The sequence below is a fragment of the Canis lupus genome, chromosome 1 (assembly GCF_011100685.1).
Source record: "Canis lupus familiaris isolate Mischka breed German Shepherd chromosome 1, alternate assembly UU_Cfam_GSD_1.0, whole genome shotgun sequence".
Taxonomy (NCBI): domain Eukaryota; kingdom Metazoa; phylum Chordata; class Mammalia; order Carnivora; family Canidae; genus Canis; species Canis lupus.
In genome coordinates this window covers 105,146,734-105,167,420 of record NC_049222.1, presented here as the reverse complement: position 1 = coordinate 105,167,420, position 20,687 = coordinate 105,146,734, and the positions used below count along the sequence as shown (strand labels likewise).

At 41.8% G+C, this 20,687-nt stretch overlaps 1 protein-coding gene and 1 long non-coding RNA gene across 2 annotated transcripts in view; one reads left to right on the top strand and one right to left on the bottom strand.

Moving 5' to 3' along the window:
* The window catches only part of LOC119875994 (zinc finger protein 420-like), a 39,832-nt gene that overhangs the window by 14,510 nt on the left and 4,635 nt on the right, over positions 1-20,687 (top strand). Inside the window, exons 3-4 of the mRNA XM_038527924.1 lie at positions 2,545-2,671; positions 3,525-3,620. Of these exons, the coding sequence (XP_038383852.1) occupies positions 2,545-2,671; positions 3,525-3,620 (223 nt within the window). The remainder of the gene's footprint in view (positions 1-2,544; positions 2,672-3,524; positions 3,621-20,687) is intronic.
* LOC111099005 lies at positions 17,417-18,677 on the bottom strand. The gene is made up of 3 exons (XR_005354487.1): positions 18,319-18,677; positions 17,830-17,950; positions 17,417-17,680 (listed from the first exon to the last, which is right to left on the bottom strand). It is a non-coding gene; the product is annotated as an uncharacterized LOC111099005 (long non-coding RNA).

The window sequence follows — 20,687 nt, the reverse complement described above, 5'->3', positions numbered from 1 at the left end:
GAGTTGGTCTGTTTATGTTCCCTTATCTGTGGTTTCTTAGGCTCCCCATTTCTGGGATTTTTGGTGAGCCCTGCCTGTCCCTTCCTCAACACCAGTAGTAATGGGTCCTTCAGTGTTCCTTAGGCACAGATATCAACGTTTCATTACAGCTGGTGTTAACTTCTTTTGGTTTGATGCTCTGCTAGATGTCTCGGCTGCAATGATCCTATTTTCCTTTTCTATTTGTAAGGATCTTGGATTTGCTGAGCAATGTGCAGAAACCATCCCTTTTCACCTGGAAACTTCTTTCTTCTGAGTTTCTCTTTGCTTGTAGTTTCTTAGGAGAACAAAGCAAAAGAAATGTAGGTAAAATGAAACGTCCGTAGTGAGATTTGCAGCTCACTGATAGATAATACTTGAGACAAGCAGAGTCTGACTTTTCTCAGGGAATTCACAGCTGCCTTAGTGTTAATGCTTTGCTTGAGGCAAAAAGCAACCTTAGCTTGATGGTAGCCAGACTCCCAGGATCCTAGAAGTCCTCTTGAACAGATGTAAATCCCTTTAGAAACTTATTTTACCTATACTGCGCAGCCCCCCACCCCCCGGCTTAAAAGCATATAATCCATGCTTCCTCAAAATCACACTGCAGCTTTTTCTGCCCAAGGGTCATATCCCCGAGCGTTAATAAAAAAAGGATTTTTTCCACCAAAAATGTCTCATGGATAGTTTCTTGACCTTTTACTCCCAACCCACACCAAGCAGTTTCCACTGGACAAATGAAAACTCAGCTTCATGTAGTTGATCATATCGACTTCAGGGAGTGGAGGTTCTCCATCAACCAGACTTCTATCCTGTGAGTTTTTATTATATTCCACACTTATGTCACTGACATACTCCTTTTTTTAAAAAGCTTTTATTTATTTACTCATGAGAGACACACAGAGAGAGACAGAGATATAGGCAGAGGGAGAGCAGGCTCTTTGAGGGGAGCCCGACCTGGGACTCCATCCTGGGGCTCTGTCCAGGGACTCCATCCTGGGACTCCATCCTGAGAACTGGAATCACGTCTGGAGTGAAAGGCCGAGGTTCAACTGCTGAGCCACCCAGGCGTCCCACACTTCTGGTTTAAAGGCAAACATTTTTTGCTTGTATTCCCTCATTGTGCTAGACTCAAATAATAGCTGTTTTGTATCTATATCATGTCTTTGTATAGATAGGGTGAATGAAAGAAACATCATTATCCACAAAGAGATTTATAGTCTCAGGTCATTGACAGTGTTTCTTAAATTTGTCACCATGACAATTTGCTGCTCTGTCACGTTTTTTTTAAAGATTCTTTATTTGTTTATTTGAGAGAGAGCGCGTGAGCACAAGCAGTAGGAGTAGCAGAGAGAGCTACTATTTAAAAAAAAAGAAAAGTTGATGATTACATTTGTAGCCCACCAAAACTTTCCCTGTAAGAAAAATAAACAACTTAACTGTATGATATAAACATAGTATTCAATAATGTGTATACCTAAGTTGATGCTTTCAATATGCAACTTCAATTGGATCAACACACAGTATTTATGTATTTATGTATTTATTTAAAGATTTTATTCATTCATGAGAGACACAGAGAGAGAGAGAGAGAGAGAGGCTGAGACGCAGGCAGAGGGAGCGGCAGGCTCCATGCAGGGAGCCCAATTCGGGACTCAATCCCAGGATTCCAGGATCACGCCCTGGGCTGAAGGCAGGAGCTAAACCGCTGAGCCACCCAGGGATCCCCAACACACAGTATTTATAAGTTTTGTGGATCACATGCTATCCTCTGACCTCAAAGTTAGTACATTAGAGCCTAATACCATGTTAAATATTATTTTACTGCAGAAAGCAGGAGACTTCTGTAAGACAGAACTAGTTCTAAAATAGCTCAAATGACATGAGTTCACTGCTTGGTGAGTCACAGATGGAAACTACACTACATGGGATTCTCACACACAGAGATCTTGATTTGCCACAAATAAGATTATAGGGTATAACTTCCAAAGCAGAGACTCACAGAGCAAGGGGAAATGATAAATGATTTCCTATTATGGGGGGGTTAGGGTGGATATTTAGAAAGGGTAGCCTGTTACCTTATGTAGAGCTGGCATAAGGTTGCATATAGACGTTAAGAAAATACTTTGTACTTTAGGTAAATGATGTTTGTCCTCCATGCATGGAGAATTTTAGTATTATAATGAGGTAAAAGTAACTGTAGATGACTCCATGGGTTACACCTTAGTCTGTCTGCCTCAACCTGCGCCAGGCCAAACACTTCCTCGGGGCAGTCATTCCCCTTCTTCATTGGATAGTTTCTGTTTCACCACGGGAGACTGCCCATGAGGTGTTTTGGCCTCAGTAAAGGATAAAGTGGAAAGAAGAGTGTAAGTAAAATGAGAGACTAGGGTTGGCATTGATAAGCAGGTAAGCAGAAAGGGTCAGTTCATGGGTTTTAGCTGGTGACACTAACTCCCTCTTTCATCTTAGGTACGTTGTGAACTCTTGTCAATGGTCATTTGGTAACTGTGGTATTTATTGCAGGGACTGCTGACATTCAGGGATGTGGCCGTAGAATTCTCTCCGGAGGAGTGGAGATGTCTGAACCATACTCAGCGGGAATTATACAGAGATGTGATGTTAGAGAACTATGGACACCTCCTCTTCGTGGGTGAGAATAACCGCTCTGAGATTTCCCAAACCAACTCAAGGTTTCGTTCCTTCCTTTGAAGACTGTCTCTTGGGTGATTCCTCATTGCATGACTGGAATCCAGTCCATGCAGTAAGGAACATAAGTTGGGGTTTTAGGATTTTTTTTTAAATTTTTATTTATTCATGCCGGGGTGGGGGGAGCAGAGGAAGCAAGGATCTTGACTTGGGACTTGATCCCAGGACTCCGGGACCACACCCTGAGCCAAAGGCAGATGCTTAAGCAGATGCTCAACCGCCGAGCCACCCGGGCGACCTGGGGTTGTAGGTTTAGAGAAAAATCTTAATGATACTCGCTTTTCAGCTTTAGCTTCCCCTTCCTTAAGGGGGTAACATCATTTCTGTAGATTAGTGGCAATTCTAAACATTGAGCAGCATAAAGTGGTATTGCCCACATGTTTTTTTTTAATATTTTTATTTATTTATTAGAGACACACAGAGAGAGAGAGAGGCAGAGACTCACACAGGCACAGGGAGAGGCAGGCTCCATGCAGGGAGCCCGACGTGGGACTCGATCCCAGGTCTCCAGGATCACGCCCTGGGCTGAAGACGGCGCTAAACCACTGAGCCACACGGGCTGCCCTTATTGCCCACATTTAAACTCCAATTTTTACTCATTATTATATCAGTAGTACTTGGGAGTCGAAGTCAGGAAGTGAATATTTGATACCCTACCTGTTCTAAAGTGGCTGTTGGTCAACAGTGTTTGGAAATCATCTTCTGTTATTTTACAATGGCCTCTCTTCTCTATTGAGCACAATAGTGGATTGAAAGAATCTCCAGCAATACTTCTATTCCCTTTTTCTAATAAACAGGTCTAATTGTATCAAAGCCAGATTTGGTCTCCTTTTTGGAGCAAAGGAAGGAACCTTGGGATCTGAAGACAAAGAAGACAGTAGCCATCCATCCAGGTAGGTGGGAATATGTGAAGCAGATGACAGAAGTTGAGGTCCAAATCTAAAGGAGGACGATAGACCCTGAGGTGCGGTTCCAGTAGCTCTCCTTGAATCAAAGTCAGTTGGGGAAGCCCAGTTTTATTTCTCTGTCTCTTCCAAAGGGACATCTATTATGCAACATTATCATGCTCTTTTATTCTCTTAAGGATTCTCCTTCAGGTCCAGTTATGGTCCATCACATCCACAGGGAGGGCCAGGAGACTCCCATGGGAGTGGGAGGGCCTCCACAATCTGAGAGGTTTTCCATCGTTTTGAGGACCTTGGGGAAATCTCCCTGTTTCTGAAGAACTTGATGCTAACTAACTCTTTTCTAAGTTCTGTTTTGCCTCGTGTGGGAAGTGTGCCAGAGTTGTGGTGGCCATACGGGTTTTGGTGCAGAAATCCCAGGAACACTAGAGACAGACATCCCATGATTTCTGATTTATGCATTCCACTGTTATGGAGGCTTTAATCTTAATCAGACAAAATTAGAAACTCAGTGATTTCATCAGATAAAGTCCCTTGATGATCCTTGCCTGAATTATTTAAGATTTGCATACTAGTTCTTGGCCAGTTACATTATTTATTCTACCTTTATTTGCTATCACTTTATTTTTTATTTTTTTATGGTTGTATTCATTTATTCATGAGAGACACAGACAGAGAGAAAGAGAGAGTCAGAGACATAGGGAGAGAGAAGCAGGCTCCATGCAGGGAGCCCGATGTGAGACTCGATCCCGGGACTCCAGGATCATGCCCGAGCTGAAGGCAGGGGCTCAACTGCTGAGCCACCCAGGCATCCCTAGATCAAAAGTTCTGATATGACATGGGCATGTATGTGCTTTGTAAGAAGTGAAGTAGATAGTAAAATTCCCATATTGAAAAAATGTTTTGCGTATAGAATAATTTTACTTCGAATAATTCTTTTTTTAAAAGATTTATTTTTTAAGTTTTATTTATTTATTTTTTTAATTTTTTTAAAATTTTTATTTATTTATGATAGTCACACAGAGAGAGAGAGAGGCAGAGACACAGGCAGAGGGAGAGCAGGCTCCATGCACCGGGACCCCGACGTGGGATTCGATCCCGGGTCTTCGGGATTGCGCCCTGGGCCAAAGGCAGGCGCCAAACCGCTGCGCCACCCAGGGATCCCTATTTATTTATTTTTATTTTCATTTTTATTTTTATTTTTATTTTTATTTTTATTTTTATTATTTATTTTAAAGATTTTATTTATTTATGAGACATAGAGAGAGAGAGGCAGAGGGAGAAGCAGGCTCCATGCAGGGAGCCCGACGTGGGAACTCGATCCTGGAACCCAGGATCGTGCTCTGGGCTGAAGGTGGCGCCAAATCGCTGAGCCACCTGGGCTGCCCTATTTATTTATTTATTTATTTATTTATTTATTTATTTATTTATTTATTTATTTATTTATTCATAAGAGAGACACACACACACACACACAGAGAGAGAGAGAGGCAGAGATGTAGGCAGAGGGTGAACCAGGCTCCTTGTGGAGAGCCCGATGTGGGACTTCATTCCTGGACCCGCGGATCACGGCCTGACCAAAGGCAGATGCTCAACCGTTGAGCCTCCCAGGCATCCCATACTTTAATTCAGTTTAGTATGTAGATTTCTAATTTTATTATATTTTTTAAAAATATTTTATGTGTTTACTTGAGAGCGCACAAGCAGGTGAAGAGGGAGAGGGAGAGGGAGACAGAGAAGCAGACTCTCTGCTGAGCAGGGAGCATGACATGGGGTTCTATCCCAGGATGCTGGGATCGTTACCCGAGTTGAAGGTGGATGGGTAACTGACTGAGCTACCCAGGTGCCCTTTTAAATATTCACATGAGCAGAGTTTTATGTTGTAACGTCTACTGAAAATTTCAGTAGTATACTATAGAGGCTCCCTTGTAGAAGATGAGTAGATTTTGTCATGTTGGTTTAAAATTCTCTTTTCACTTCTGATTTTTGATGGATGAGTTTTATATATATACACACATATGTATATGCATATATATTAAAGATTCTATTTATTTATTCATGAGAGACACACAGAGAAGCAGAGACATAGACAGAGGGAGAAGCCGGCTCCTCGCAGTGAGCCCAGAGTGGGACTCCTTCCCTGGACCTGGGATCATGCCCTGAGCCAAAGGCAGACGCTCAACCGCTAAGCCCCCCGGGCATCTCTGATAGATTAATTGTAATGTGTCACTGTGTTTCTGTCTTGACATTTATCCTACTTTGAGTTTACTGAGCTTGTTGAATTTGCCTCTTTCCACATATGTGTGAAGTAGAAGCCTTTAGCTCTTCACGTAAACTCTCTGCCCCCTTTCACTCCTCTCCTTATGGGGTCCCCTTAATGTACATATCATCCCACTTGTTGGGGTCCCATGGATCCCCAGGCCATGTCCTTTTCCACATTTTTCTTTGGTCTTCTTAATAGGTGATTTAAAACAAAGGGTCTTGGGGATCCCTGGGGGCTCAGTGGTTTAGTGCCTGCCTGTGGCCAGGGGTGTGATCCTGGAGTCCCCGGATCGAGTCCCATGTCACGCTCCCTGCATGGATCCTGCTTTTCCCCCTGCCTGTGTCTCTGCCTCTCTCTCTTTCTCTGTGTCTCTCATAAATAAGTGAATAAAATCTTAAAAAAAAAAAAAAAAAAACAGTGTCTTTGGAGAGCCTGATTCATTCTTCTGCTTGAGCAAGTGTGTTGCTCATTCCTTAGTGTATTTATTTATTTATTTATTTATTTATTTATTTATTTATATTTTTTAAAGATTTTATTTTATTTTTTTTGGAGAGAGAGAGAGAGAGAGAGAGAGAGGCAGACACAGGCAGAGGGAGAAGCAGGCTCCATGCAGGAAGGCAGACATGGGACTGGATCCGGGGTCCCCAGGATTATGCCCTGGGTGGAAGGTGGCGTAAACCGCTGAGCCACCTGGGATGCCCAGTGTATTTTTTTTTTAAAGGTTGTATTTATTTATTTATTTATTCATGAGAGACACAGAGAGAGGCAGAGACACAGGCAGAGGTAGAAGCAAGCTCCCTGTAGGGAGCCCACTGTGCCACTCGATCCTGGACCTCAGGATCATGACCTGAGTGAAAGGCAGAAGCTCAACCGGGGAGCCACCCAGGCATCCTTCCTTAGTGTATTTTTCAGTTCAGTGATTGTACTCTTTGGCTCCCAGTTCCTGGTTGGTTGATAGTTATACTTTGTCTCTTTTGTTTCCATTTTGGTCACACAGTTTTCTGAGATCATTTAGTCACATACCTGTTTTCTCTTCATAGTTAATTCTCTGTTATCCAATTAATAGTTCCTCATTAATCTAGGGTCAGTTTGGGGTATATATTTTGTTCCTGTGACTGGAACACATTTGTCTTTTCTTTTTTTTTTTTTTAAGATTTTATTTATTTATTCATGAGAGAGGCAGAGACACAGGCCGAGGGAGAAGCAAGCTCCACACATGAAGCCCGACGTGGGACTCGATCCTGGGTCTCCAAGATCAGGCCCCGGGGCTGAGGGTGGCGCTAAACCACTGAGCCACCAGGGCTGCCTGACATTTTTCTATTTTGTGTCATGTGATCTTCTGTTGACATTTGTGAATTACGAAAACAGAAAAAAGAAAAAGAAAAAAGGAAATAGAAAAGCAGCTTCTGGGCCCAGGATTATGTACTTTCTTTGTAGAGAACACACATAATAGTAATCCTGGCACCTGTCACACATATGCTGGGCATATGTCATGTCTGAGTTTTTGTTATTTACACGTTACAAAAGGGCAGTTACTGCTTTATAGCTCATGATACCTTCCTGGCTCTTTCCCTTCAGCCCTATTATCTCTCCATTGTTTGAACAAATGCCCGCCTTTTGTCTGAGCAGCTACCACACTGCTTCCAGAGGGTGTTCTCACTCTCTCTTTTTTCCATGTCATGTATGACAGAAACAAGTTCCTCGGGCAGCTATAATGGAGCCAGATCATTGAACATACAGGCCACTGTTTTGTAAGAGTTTTCTCACAATGTGGCTATGGAGTGACAGGTTGAGCAGCTAGCTGCAAGGAGCAAGTGTCAAAAACTTCCTTTGTCTCTCTGATATGGCCTTTCTTCATTTGTACTTGCCTGGGGATGCTGTGCTCTCCTCATTGGCTTCTGGAGCATTCTAAAAGGTAATTTGGTCCTTTTTTGTCTCCATGGAGGAGCAAAGCCCTAAGTGTTTCCAATTCCTCAGTTGCTGATGTCCTATGATAGGTATTACTTTTGCAAATTAGCATTTTAATGTACATGCATGTGAGCTTAGTAAGTGGAAAAACTTATTTTGTATCTTTTAGTTGTGTCTTTCCATAACACCCTAGGCTTGTTAGCAAAGACAGGCAAAGAAGATTGTTATATAGGAAGATCCAAAAGCTGTGGCCCTGAGTATTTATAATTAATGAATGTCTGGGAAAGGGATGGGGGAGGGAAAAGCAGGAAGGATGTTTCGATGGATATAACCAAACTAGGAAAATCACCCGTAATGAAATCTCAACTACCAGAAGAGGTCAAGGATATAAAACTTTAGGGGGGAAACCCCACCTTACGTGAGTCACATTGGCAGAACGGTATCTTTGAACCCGAGGGCCAAATTCCATTTTCATGCATACCTGTTCTCTGAAAGAACATTTGCAAATTCTGGAAACCCCCCCTAGTCCATCCTGAAAATAACATACAAACCATTTGAAATATAAGATTGGATCAGTCATTCACTGAGACATGTCTGAAAGTTAGACATGGAGAAAGAAAGCTAAGAATTCTAAATGTGGGACGCCTGGGTGTCTCAGCGGTTGAGTCTCCTTTGGCTCAGGGCATGATCCCAGAGTCCGGGGCCCGGTCCCGCATCGGGCTCCCTGTGAGGAGCCTGCTTCTCTCTCTGCCTATGTCTCTGCCTCTCTCTGTCTGTCTCTCGTGAATAAGTAAAATCTTTTAAAAAATTGTAAATGTGACTGATTTTGGAAGTCTTTTTCAGAGGGTTCATTATTCTTCCACCAATACATATTCAATCCTTTTTCAATGTCTTTAATTTAGATAAACACGGGGGAGGGGGGTCTTTATTCAGACATCACTGTTTAATAGTTATCACATAATACATAATTTGGAGCAAGTTATTTATCTTTTTTTTTTTTTAAGATTTTATTTATTCATGAGACAGAGAGACAGAGAGAGGCAGAGACACAGGCAGAGAAAGAAGCACGTTCCATGTAGGGAGCCTGTTGTGGTACTTGATCCCGGGACCCCAGGATCACGCCCTGGGCAGAAGCAAGCGCTCAACCGCTGAGCCACCCAGGTGTCCCACGTTTTTTATCTTTATGTGTTATACACTTAGAGTCCTCACTAAAAGCCTTTCTATCTTCCATAATCACTGAGGTGTTTATACTCGAGACAGAACGTTATCAGTGGAATATATTGGGGAGAAACAATAATCAAGGGTCAGGAAACTCAGTTTCCAGATAACTAGTCTACAGTAATACATGTGGGAAAGTCTTTTATGAAAGCTCAAATCTTATTTTACATCCTTGTGTCCTCACTGGAGAGAAGACTTACAAATGTAGTAACTCTGGCAAACCTTTAAACTGGTCTTCAAAACTCAGTCAACAGCAGAGATTTCATAATGGGAAGAAATCTTACAAATGTAAACATTGTGGCAAAGCCTTTAAGCACTACTCAAAACTTACCATCATAAGGTAATACATGCTGGTGAGAAGGCTGACCAATGTAAAAAAAAATGCGCAAAGCCTTTAAGCTTTGTTCAGAAGCTACAACTTTCTGAACATCAGACAGTGCCTAATGACAGGAACCCTACAAGTGTAAAGAATGTGGCAAAACATTTAATACATAATGAAAACTATTCGACATGAGATAATACATCCTGTGGAGATACTGTACAAATGTCAAGAATGTTGGCAAAGTCTTCACAGGGAACAAACTCTTACTCAATACAGGAGAAAGCATACTGGATAGAAACCCTAGAAATGTAATGAATGATGAAAACCTTTGTTCTTAATACACACTTCAGAAGAAGGAAGCCTTCATGAAGGATGGAATATTGAAGATGTAAATAATTGTCTAACTATGTAATGGGAATGTGAAATCTAAAATAAATAAGAGGGGATTCCTGGATGGCTCAGCGGTTTGGCGCCTGCTTTGGCCCAGGGGCATGATCCTAGAGTCTCGGGATCCAGTCCCATGTAGGGCTCCCTGTATGGAGCCTGCCTCTCCCTCTGCCTGTGTCTCTGTCTCTGTCTCTCTCTGTGTGTCTCATGAATAAATAAATAAAATCTTTAAATCAATCAATCAATCAATCAAAGAATTCACTGTAGAAAGCAAAAGATCAGTCTATTTCACACATGATTCTAAATTAGGATATTTATTATGGAGTAAAATCCAAAGTTCAAACACTTAATTACATTTTAGCTTTGGACAATGCAAGTATTAGGGGTGTCAACTCTTTCACCGTTGAAAATCTGCTCGTCACTTTTGACTCCCCATACATAAAACCATACCTGTTTATCCATGGAAATAGCCTATTGTTGACAAGCCTTCCAGAACAGGAACAGTCAATATCCCATTCTTAGTATGTTTTCTGTACTATATCTGGCATTGTTTTTTTTTTTTTAATATTTTATTTATTTATTCATGAGAGACCCAGAGAGAGAGGCAGAGACATTGATAGAGAAGGAAGCAGGCTCCAGGCTCCTTGCAGGGAGCCCGATGTGGGACTCGATTCCTGGACCCGGGATCACACTCTGAGCTAAAGGCAGAGGCTCAACCGCTGAGCCACCCAGGTATCCCTATTATGGCATTGTTATAATAATGTAAGCTTGAGAAAAGAAAATGTTAAGGAAATCATAATGAACAGAAAACATGTTTACAGTACTTCAAGAAGTACGTATCAAGAAAACTTATGTGTAAGTGGACCCATACTGTTCAAACCCACTTATTCAAAGGTCAGCTGCACTTGCTAATATGCCTGAAAGGATCGAGAGAGGATGGATGTCTGGGGAGGGGTATTAGTGTGTCTTATTTTCTTTTGACCATATTTGAGAGTTTTTGCATGGCAAATAGTATTGATTTGACTCTTAAGTCATCTCGTGTTGTGCCTTTATTGCGTGGGTGCATTCAAGGTGATTTGATTGTGGCTGTCTCACAGACATGAGGGGCTCTTATTTGGTGGGGAATTCATTCATGCCTACTTTGCATACACGATGAAGGAGACTATGGTTTACAATTTATGAAGAAAGTCCACATGGAGATGCTGTTTGTGGGTCATGAGGAAGAGTGACCTAAATCATGATGAAGTAAGTGTTCAGAGAGTCATCATTTACATTAAAGTAAGAGAAGGGTGCCTGGGTGGCTGAGTTGCTTAAAGCATCTGTCTCTTCAGTTCAACTCAGGTCATGATCTGGGAAGTTGGGATGGAGCTCCATATTAGGCTCAGTGTTCAGCCCTGTCAGCTAGGGATCTTTCTGTCCCTCTCCCTCTGGCCCTCCCTGCTAATCTCCCACATGTTCTTTCTCTCTCTAAATAAATGGATAGGGATGCCTGGGTGATTCAACGGTTAAGCATCTGCCTTCAGCTCAGGGCATGATCCCTGAGTTCCAGGATGGAGTCCCACATCGGGCTCCCTGCGGGGAGCCTGCTTCTCCCTCTGCCCATGTCTCTGCCTCTCTCTGTGTGTCTCTCATGAATGAATAGATAGATAGATAGATAGATAGATAGATAGATAGATAGATAAGCTTAAAAAATAAATGGGTATCCCTGGGTGGCGCAGCGGTTTGGCGCCTGCCTTTGGCCCAGGGCGTGATCCTGGAGACCCGGGATCGAATCCCACGTCGGGCTCTCGGTGCATGGAGCCTGCTTCTCCCTCTGCCTATGTCCCTGCCTCTCTCTCTCTCTGTGACTGTCATAAATAAATAAAAATGTTTTAAAAAAAAATTAAAAATAAATAAATAAATAAATAAATAAATGGAGGGCAGCCCGGGTGGCTCAGCAGTTTATAACCACATTTGGCTCGGGGCCTGATCTGAAGACCTGGGATTGGGTCCCACTTTGGGCTCCCTGCATGGAGTCTGCTTCTCCCTCTGCCTGTGTCTCTGCCTCTCTCTGTGTCTCTCATGAATGAATAGATAGATAGATAGATAGATAGATAGATAGATAGATAGATAGATAAATAAGCTTAAAAAAATAAATGGAGGGCAGCCCGGGTGGCTCAGCAGTTTATCACCACCTTTGGCTCGGGGCCTGATCTGAAGACCTGGGATTGAGTCCCACTTTGGGCTCCCTGCATGGAGTCTGCTTCTCCCTCTGCCTGTGTCTCTGCCTCTCTCTTTCTCTCTCTCTTCTCTTTGTGTGTGTCTCTCAAAAATAAATATAAATAAAATCTTGAAAAAAGAAGATAAATGGATAAAATAATTTTTAAGATATAAGGAACATAAGATAAAGAAACATCCTGAATTTTAAATAGTTTTACCAAGGAGCACCCGGGTGGCTCAGTGAATTAAGCATCTGATTCTTGGTTTAAGCTCCGGTCATCATCTCAGGCATCATCACCATAGTCTCCTCATGGGGTGGAGTGTGTTGGGGATTCCATCTTTTTCTACGCATCTCGTGGTCACTCATTCTCTCTTTAAAATAAATAAAGAATCTTTTTTTTTTTTTTTTGGCTTTCTGACATCAAATTCTTTTATTTTTTATGTTTTTAATTCTTTTTTATTGGAGTTCAATTTGCCAACATATAGCATAACACCCAGTGCTCATCCCATCAAGTGCCCCCCTCAGGGCCCGTCCCCAGTCACCCCCCACCCCCCGCCCACCTCCCTTTCCACCACCCCTTGTTCGTTTCCCAGAGGTAGGAGTCTCTCGTGTTCTGTCTCTCTCTGATATTTCTCACTCATTTTTTCTCCTTTCCCCTTTATTCCCTTTCACTATTTTTTATATTTCCCATATGAATGAGACGATATAATGTTTGTCCTTTTCCGATTGACCTTTTTCACTCAGCATAATACCCTCCAGTTCCATCCACATCAAAGCGAATGGTGGGTATTTAAATAAATAAACAATCTTAAAAAAATAAATAGATTTGCCAATTGCTGTTTAAGGAGACTATGCTGGCAGTTCATTAACATCTGGATGTATCTTTATATTAGCAGTTGGTAGAAGTCAAGAATATTAGTTATCCCGTTCAAATAAAGAGATTTCACAGATGTCTGAGGAAATTATACTTAGCTATTCTGTAAAGGGTATAAAATTATTGTAAGTCCACTTCGACTCCATACTTGGTCTCTATTTATTTATTTATTTATTTATTTTAAATATTTATTTATTTATTTATTTATTTATTTATTTATTTATTTATTCATTCAGAGGGAGGCAGAGAGGCAGAGACACAGGCAGAGGGAGAAGCAGCCTCCATGCAGGAAGCTGGACATGGGACTCGATCCCAGGTCTCCAGGATCACACCCCAGGCTGCAGGCGGCGCTAAACTGCTGGGCCACCGGGGCTGCCCTGGTCTCTGTTTAAAAGGCATTGAGAGGGACGCCTGGGTAGCTCAGTGGTTGAGCGTCTGCCTTCGGCTCAGGGCGTGATCTGGGGGTCCTGGGATTGAGTCCCACCTCAGGCTCTGTGCAGTGAGACTGCTTCTCCCTCTGCCTAGGTCTCTGCCTCTGTCTCTGTGTCTCTTATGATTAAATAAATACAATCTTAAAAAAAAATAAGAAAAGGCATTGAGAACAGAATTCACAGAAAATTACCTCTGAGGAACAAGAATGGTTCTTGAATGCTTATAATGGGTATTTTGACTAAGAATCATGGTGATGTGGCAGTGGTGTCTTTAGAGTGCATTTGAAATTATATGTTTTAATTAGTAACACTGGATGGATTGTAATGTGTTAACAGTGATCTGGAGTGAAGTTTTTTTTTTTTTTTAAGGATTTTATTTATTTAATCATGAAAGACACACACAGAGAGACAGAGAGACAGAGACAGAGAGAAAGAGAGGCAGAGGCACAGGCAGAGGGTGAAGCAGGCTCCCTGCAGGAAGCCCAATGTGGGAACTGGATCCCGGGTCTCCAGGATCATGCCCTGGGCCAAAGGCAGCGGTAATCCGCTGAGCCACTGGGCTCTGCCCTGGATTGAAGTTTTATCCCATACCAACCATAGCCTGCCCCAACTTCATCAAGGTTGTAGGTAAAGAGACAGGAACACAAAGTATACTTGACCTTTGTGCTATGTGAGTTTGAACACTGTGTAGGTCTACTTATAGCGAGATTTATTTATAGTACAGTATTGTAAATGTATTTTCTCTTTCCTCTGCTCTTCTTAATATTGTCTTTTTTTGAGCATCCTTTGTTGTAGTATTATCATCTGTAAAATAACATGTATATTCATTGACTTTTTTTCTTTAATGAGAGAAAGAGAGAGAATATGCAGGGGGAGCAGTAGAGGGAGAGGGAGAGCAGATTTGGGCTCGATCTCAGGACCCTGGGATCATGACCTGAGCCAAAGGTAGACGGTTAATAGACTGAGCCACCTAGGCATCTTTAATGGACTGTTTTTGATTAGGTTTCTGGTCAACAGGAGGCTATTAAAATTAAGTGTTAGAGAGTCCATATTATACATGGATTTTCAACTGCATGGGTGTTGGCACACTGAACCTCTGCTGTATTCAGGAGTCACCTGTATTTGTTAGAGCAGTGGGATGCTATGACTAATAATCTTTTTTCCCTGTGGTCTTAAACCTCAAATAATTTGAGGTTATTTTGTTTTTAAGATTTTATTCATTTATTCACGAGACACACACACACACACACACACACAGGCAGAGACCTAGGCAGAGGGAGAAGCAGGTTCCATGCAGGAAGCTCGATGTGGGACTCCATCCCTTGATCCCAGGACCCCAGGATGATGCCCTGAGCAAAGGCAGAAGCTCAACTGCTCAGCCACCCAGGCGTCCCTATTTGAGGTTATTTTCCCCAAGTTTATGTGATGTATGTTTTCCTCCTTATATTATACTACTGCTAAAGCAGTATGATGGGTTTTTTTCCTTTAAGATTTTATTTATTTATTTGAGTGAGAGAGAGCACAAGCAGGGGGAACAGCAGTGGGAGAGGGAGAAGCAGACTCCCTGCTAAGCAGGGAACCCGATGTAGGGCTTGATCCCAGGACCCCGAGATCATGAGCTGAGCTGAAGACAGAAGCTAAATCACCTGAGCCACCCAGGCACCCCAGGATGATGTTTGTAATAAGGATGATATAGATGTATTATTGAGCGTGTGGCTAAATGATTTCTTGATAATGCTGTGTTGGAATGCATTTTGTATAATCACACTGCCTGCAGGGGCTTTGAACGGACCCTAGTTCTACCCAGTGGCAAATAACACTAGATAAAAGGCCCCCAAGTCACAAGTAAAGGTAACTTTTGATAGGACTTCCTCTATAGTGTTTGTGAAAGAGCTGTCTGCTGGCAGTATTTAGCATAAGCTCCCCTTAGAGAAGATCCCTGCACAGTTAATCTTACTCATTTTGGTTTGATTTGCATTCTAGATTTAGCCCAGGAACTCGAAAGCACTCCAACCGTGGACTCGAAACATGGCATCTGCCCCACTTCTTGGTCATTTTCTCTGCCTGCAGTCAATCTTGAACCCTTCATGCTGTCTCTCAAGGCATATTATTTACATCCTCCAGTACCTATGAGTAGTAAACTTTATTTCCCTTTCTTTGTTTTCTTTTATTGAACCTTGGCTCATCATCCAATGCCCAGGGGTCCTACTTCAAAACTGTTAACTGAACAAAGTCAATACACATATAATTACAAGCCATATCTACAGAATTTTCGATCGCTATTTTTCTTTGTTTATGTTGTTTTGGTGAGCATAGAGAAGACAACATTTATGGGTTTGGTATCCACAGAATGCAAAGTGTTATATTAAGTTAAAGATATGGGCAGCCCAGGCGGCTCAGCGGTTTAGCGCTGCCTTCAGCCCAAGGCCTGATCCTGGAGACCCGGGATCGAGTCCCACATTGGGCTCCCTGCATGGAGCCTGTGTCTCTGCCTCTCTCTCTGTCTCTCTCTCTCTCTCTCTCTGTGTGTGTCTCTCATGAATAAATAAATAAAATCTTTTTAAAAAACGTTTAAAAAAAGCTAAAGATATATCTTTTTTCTTTTTTTTTCTTTTTAAGATTTTTTAAAATTATTCACGAGAGGCAGAGAGACAGGCAGAAGCAGAGACATAGGCAGAAGGAGAAGCAGGCTCCTCAGGAAGCACGATGTGGGACTCGATCCCGCAAATCTGGGCTCATGCCCTGAGTCGAAGGCAGATGTTGAACCACTAACCCCCGCCCCCGGGCATCCCAAGATATATTTCAGAATAGTAGAGTAACTAGGAAGAAGTACCTGTGTGTATATGTGTGGGTATACCTATATCTCCAGAAGGAAAGGGAATATTGGGGCAAAGAAGGTTATTTTCAAACTTCACGATTTCCTAGTAAACAAAAATGTTTACTAGATTCCTGATGGGAATAATTTTCTATACGTTGCGTTGAATTTATTTCTCCTAAATTTCGTATGCCTTGGTTTGAAAATCTCTCCGGGCAAATTGTGTCTCATCTACTTACCTATTACTCATGTAGGATCTACTCAATTTTCCTTGTTTTGAATGTTCAGGAACTGTTGCTTGTATGTCTTAGGGATTTTAAGAATGGTTTGCATGAAATGACATGGTGTTCAAAAATTCATCCGAATGTGGGAGTAATTTCTCACTGAGCATATTCAATTCCATGTAGTTTAATTGCTACATTTCATTTCTTCCTTCTTAATTGGAGAAGAACGCTAAGTGCGATTTCTTTACTTACTATTCTTTTCCCTTCCTGGAGGTGACATCATCCAAGTTAGTCACTTTCGTATAACAGTTTGATTTACGTGAAGACGTGGAGACTTCATGAGTCATGGGATGTTTTAACATTCATTTGAAGAGACCAAGTTGGGACAATGCTCGGGGTGTGGTAGATGTTCTAAACATAAGAAGACAATATTTTATTGGGAGTGATGACACAGCCCAAGGCGAGATGAAAAATATCTAGGCTAAAGAACCGACATGAATTCTTCATGGGGGGGAGAGACTACCTGTCCAAGTCTGCACTACTGACTGTAAATTTAGAAAGACAAATTTTACTTGTTTTGTTTCCAAATCATTCCCAGTTTTTCCATGTCTTCCTCTCCTTTATAGTGTGTGGCATCACAGTTGTCCTCCTTTTGTATGTTATGGAGACCCCATTGTCACTGCTCTCTCCCTCCCACATAAGCCACACAGGCTGTTGTAGGTTCTTAGGAGGAGCTTTACTTTTTTTAATTGAGTCGGAAATGGTTGGTAACTGGATCATTTGAGGCCATATCTGAGATCTAAATACTATGCTGTCACCACTTCCTTGGTAGACCGGGAAGCACATCAGTGGGCCACAGGACTACTTCAGGCATTTGGTACTAAGAGTTGTGAGGACAGATAAGACATGCTAACGGTATCCTTCGAGAGGGAGAGAAGGCTTAGTGAAAGCAAGTATGAACAATTTAAGGGATTTCATTTATTTTTTTTTCAAGGTTTTATTTATTTATTCATGAGAGACACAGAGAGAGGCAGAGACACAGGCAGAGGGAGAAGCAGGCTCCATGCAGGGAGACTCGGACCCGGGTCTCCAGGATCAGGCCCTGGGCCGAAGGCGGCGCCAAACCGCTGAGCCACCCGGGCTTCCCAAGGGATTTCATTTATATGAGAAAGGGACACAGAGAGAGCATGCAAGAGCTTGCAGGAGTCGGGGGAGGGGCAGAGGGAGAAGGAGAAGCAGACTCCTCAATGAGTGGGGAGCTCAGTGTGGGGCTCGATCCCATGATTCTGGGATCAAGGCAGATGCCCAGACGACCATACCAACCAGGTGATCCTGGACAACTCTTGAAAGGTGGGGAAGTTCTGGTCGGGAGCTCTCTTTGGTCACTGCAATGTCTTAAGTAGCTTCTAGTGATGAATAAAATGACAGAGATGGGGACTTGAGGAATGTGGTGATTTTCTGGGATTCAAGGCAGTCAGATCCATTCCACATGAGTTAATGAATTCCCTGGTGGTCCTCAGACCTAGCTGCTATTGGGTGACATAGATAACTATACCTTTCCAGGTGCAGATGTGGGAGTGGGTGGAGAGAGGATACGGATGATTAAACATTTTGGGCATAGGTTTAAGGTGTCATCTGGCAGAGTCGATGTTGATGATGAAGAAGGCTTTTGGATACTAATAGGCAGAAGAAGAAACACTGATATCCCAGGTATATAACCCCCACATAGATCTGCTTCACTATACATGTTTGACATTCCAGGGATGGTGACCCACGGCTGGCACAACCTCCCTCCCTCACTTCCACTCAGCCCCATGATCAATCTAGTCCTGTGTTCTTGACTGTGTGCAAAGCACTGCATATCTTAGGAGCAGGTCACCAGTCATGGATGCTTCAAATGGCCCACCCAGTTTTTAGTCTTGATATCCCTATGTGGTTTCACAGCCCATGCAGTCCTTAACACCCTTCCTGATCTGAGTGGAAAGAGGATTTTTATCAGTTGTCAAAACTGATAAAATAAAGTTGGGTATCATGTTATACTCACATTTTAAAGTGGTTCCACTGAAGGATAATGACTCATTCAGGAAAAGCCATCCTCCCCAAGGCACAATGCCCACGGTGTCATTGACCTACTCTGGGCTCTTTTCTTCTTGGGAGAAGAACCCTAGTTCTAGGTGGTCCCCCACGGTGGGGCACTGTGCTGGCCCATGGAGAAGTGTACTGTGGTCATAGGGAAACGACTCCACTTAACCTTCTGATGCTGTCCCTATTGATCTTTGTAGTCCAGGGGGTGTTCAGCATCACCCCTGAGTCCTGAGAATTGCCCAGTGATGTCTTATGTGTATAGTTGCTAGTTGAGCTTATTATGAGAAGTACAGAAGTGGGATCTACCTATGTCACCATCTTTATGATGTCAACCCTCTGTGATGAATACTTTTATATCTCGTGAGGTAACAATGAATGTCTTGCTACATACATGTATGTATGTGTGTATATGTTTATATGTGTATATAAATATGCACACACTGATTATGTGTTATTGATGAGATAGAATGGAGTACATTTAGATACTTAACAACATTATGAAGAAGAGTGACAGACTCCTTCAGTGTTAAAAATTATTCGACATCATATTTATTTTTGCCATGCAGCATGTTTAATTGGTTATCACACACGGTTTTGTTTTTTGTTTAGTTTTTTTCCAATTTCATCCTCACGTTTCAGTTACAACTCTAGGAAAATTCCAACGGAATATATTCAAGCAAAGTTTAGTGTTACCAGGAACATTTAGTTTATATATGTTAATATTCTAATGGAGATGTTGGGGTTTGGAATTACCGTGTTTTTACTTTACACTCTATCCGCTTAATTTTTTTGTGTTTTCCTATATGAATTTTAAGAAAATAATTCTATATTTCCTTCTTTTTTTGTGAATATTGTATACTCAGTACCATATTGCTTTAGCTATAAATTCATGCATGCCATGAAAATTTAGTCACAGTGGGAAGTTCCTTCCTAACTTTAATTTCAACTTGTCCGCATACATTATGACACTTTTATTTGTGTATTTGTTTGTTTGTTTGTTTGATTAAAGACTTTATTTATTAGAGAGAGAAAGAGAGAGAACAGAGTAGAGGGAGAGGGAGAAGCCGACTCCCTGCTGCTGAGCAAGGATCCTGGGGCCCTGAGATCATGACTTCTGCCAAAGGCAGATGCTTAACCCACTGAGCCACCCAGGTGCCCTGACACTGATCTTTTAATATACATCTCTTATTCTTGGACATTTTTTAAAAGTAAAGTCACATGTGGAGATCGTAGGTGAACAGTTCAGTGGGATTTCACAACCGAATCCCATCTCTATAATCCATTGAGCTCAAGAAACTTTATTTTGTTTGTCCTCTAAAATTCCCCTTGAGGTCCTTAGTAATTTTCCCAAAAGCTCAACACTCCTTTAACACGTAAGGAATAGGTGCCTGTCCTCGTTTTTGTACTTTACGTGAATGTAATCAGGTGACGGGAACTCTTTTGTAATTGGCATTTTTTTCCTTTCTGTCTCTTGCCTGTAAATTTATGTATCACTGCATGTTGTTGTGCACCATTCATTAGAGTTGGATGGATCCAGTTCCATCATGTGAATATCAACTGACTGCATCGTTCTAGTATTAATATGCAAGTGAATGGTTCTCAGTCTATGACTGTCATGACTATTACTGGCATGTAAAATCTATAATTTGTCTTTAAGTGTGAAAAATGTAGATATATCTGCTGCCTCTGTGTGTGTGTGTGTGTGTGTGTGTGTGTGTGTGTGTGTATGGGAGTGAATTGTTGGTAAATAGGTTTATTCAGCTTTAACAGACACTATGAAACTCCATCCCACAATCTTTATACCACTTTTCACACACATCGCAGCACATGGGATTTCTGGCTTATCTACATACTTTCCAAAATTTGGTAGTTTATGTCATTTTCACAGTAGGCTTCTGGTTGGAAGGAGAATAACCAACTCTTGGTTTTATTTGCTTTGTTGTAGTTACTTCCTTTTACTATGGAGTAAAATCTCTGTATAATCTCTTCAAAGTGTCCGGTTAGTTATTATGATCCTCTTCCTGTTAATGTGCAGTCTCAAATTGATAGTATTGAATTCCAGGAAGAATTCTCACTTGATCATGTTGTAAAATGGTAAAGTGTGCTTTTGATTCCGTTTGCATTATTTCATTGTGGACTTTGCATGAATATTCCTCACAGATAGTAGTTTGTAGATTTCTTTACTTGTAGTTTCTCCTATGGCTTTGATAACCTGCTAATGCTGGTGTCCCAGAGAGTGTTGTCATTTTCTCCCTTCTCTTTACTCCTTGCAAATATTTGAGGATATTTGAAGTACTTTCTCATTATATATTTGTATGAATTATCCCG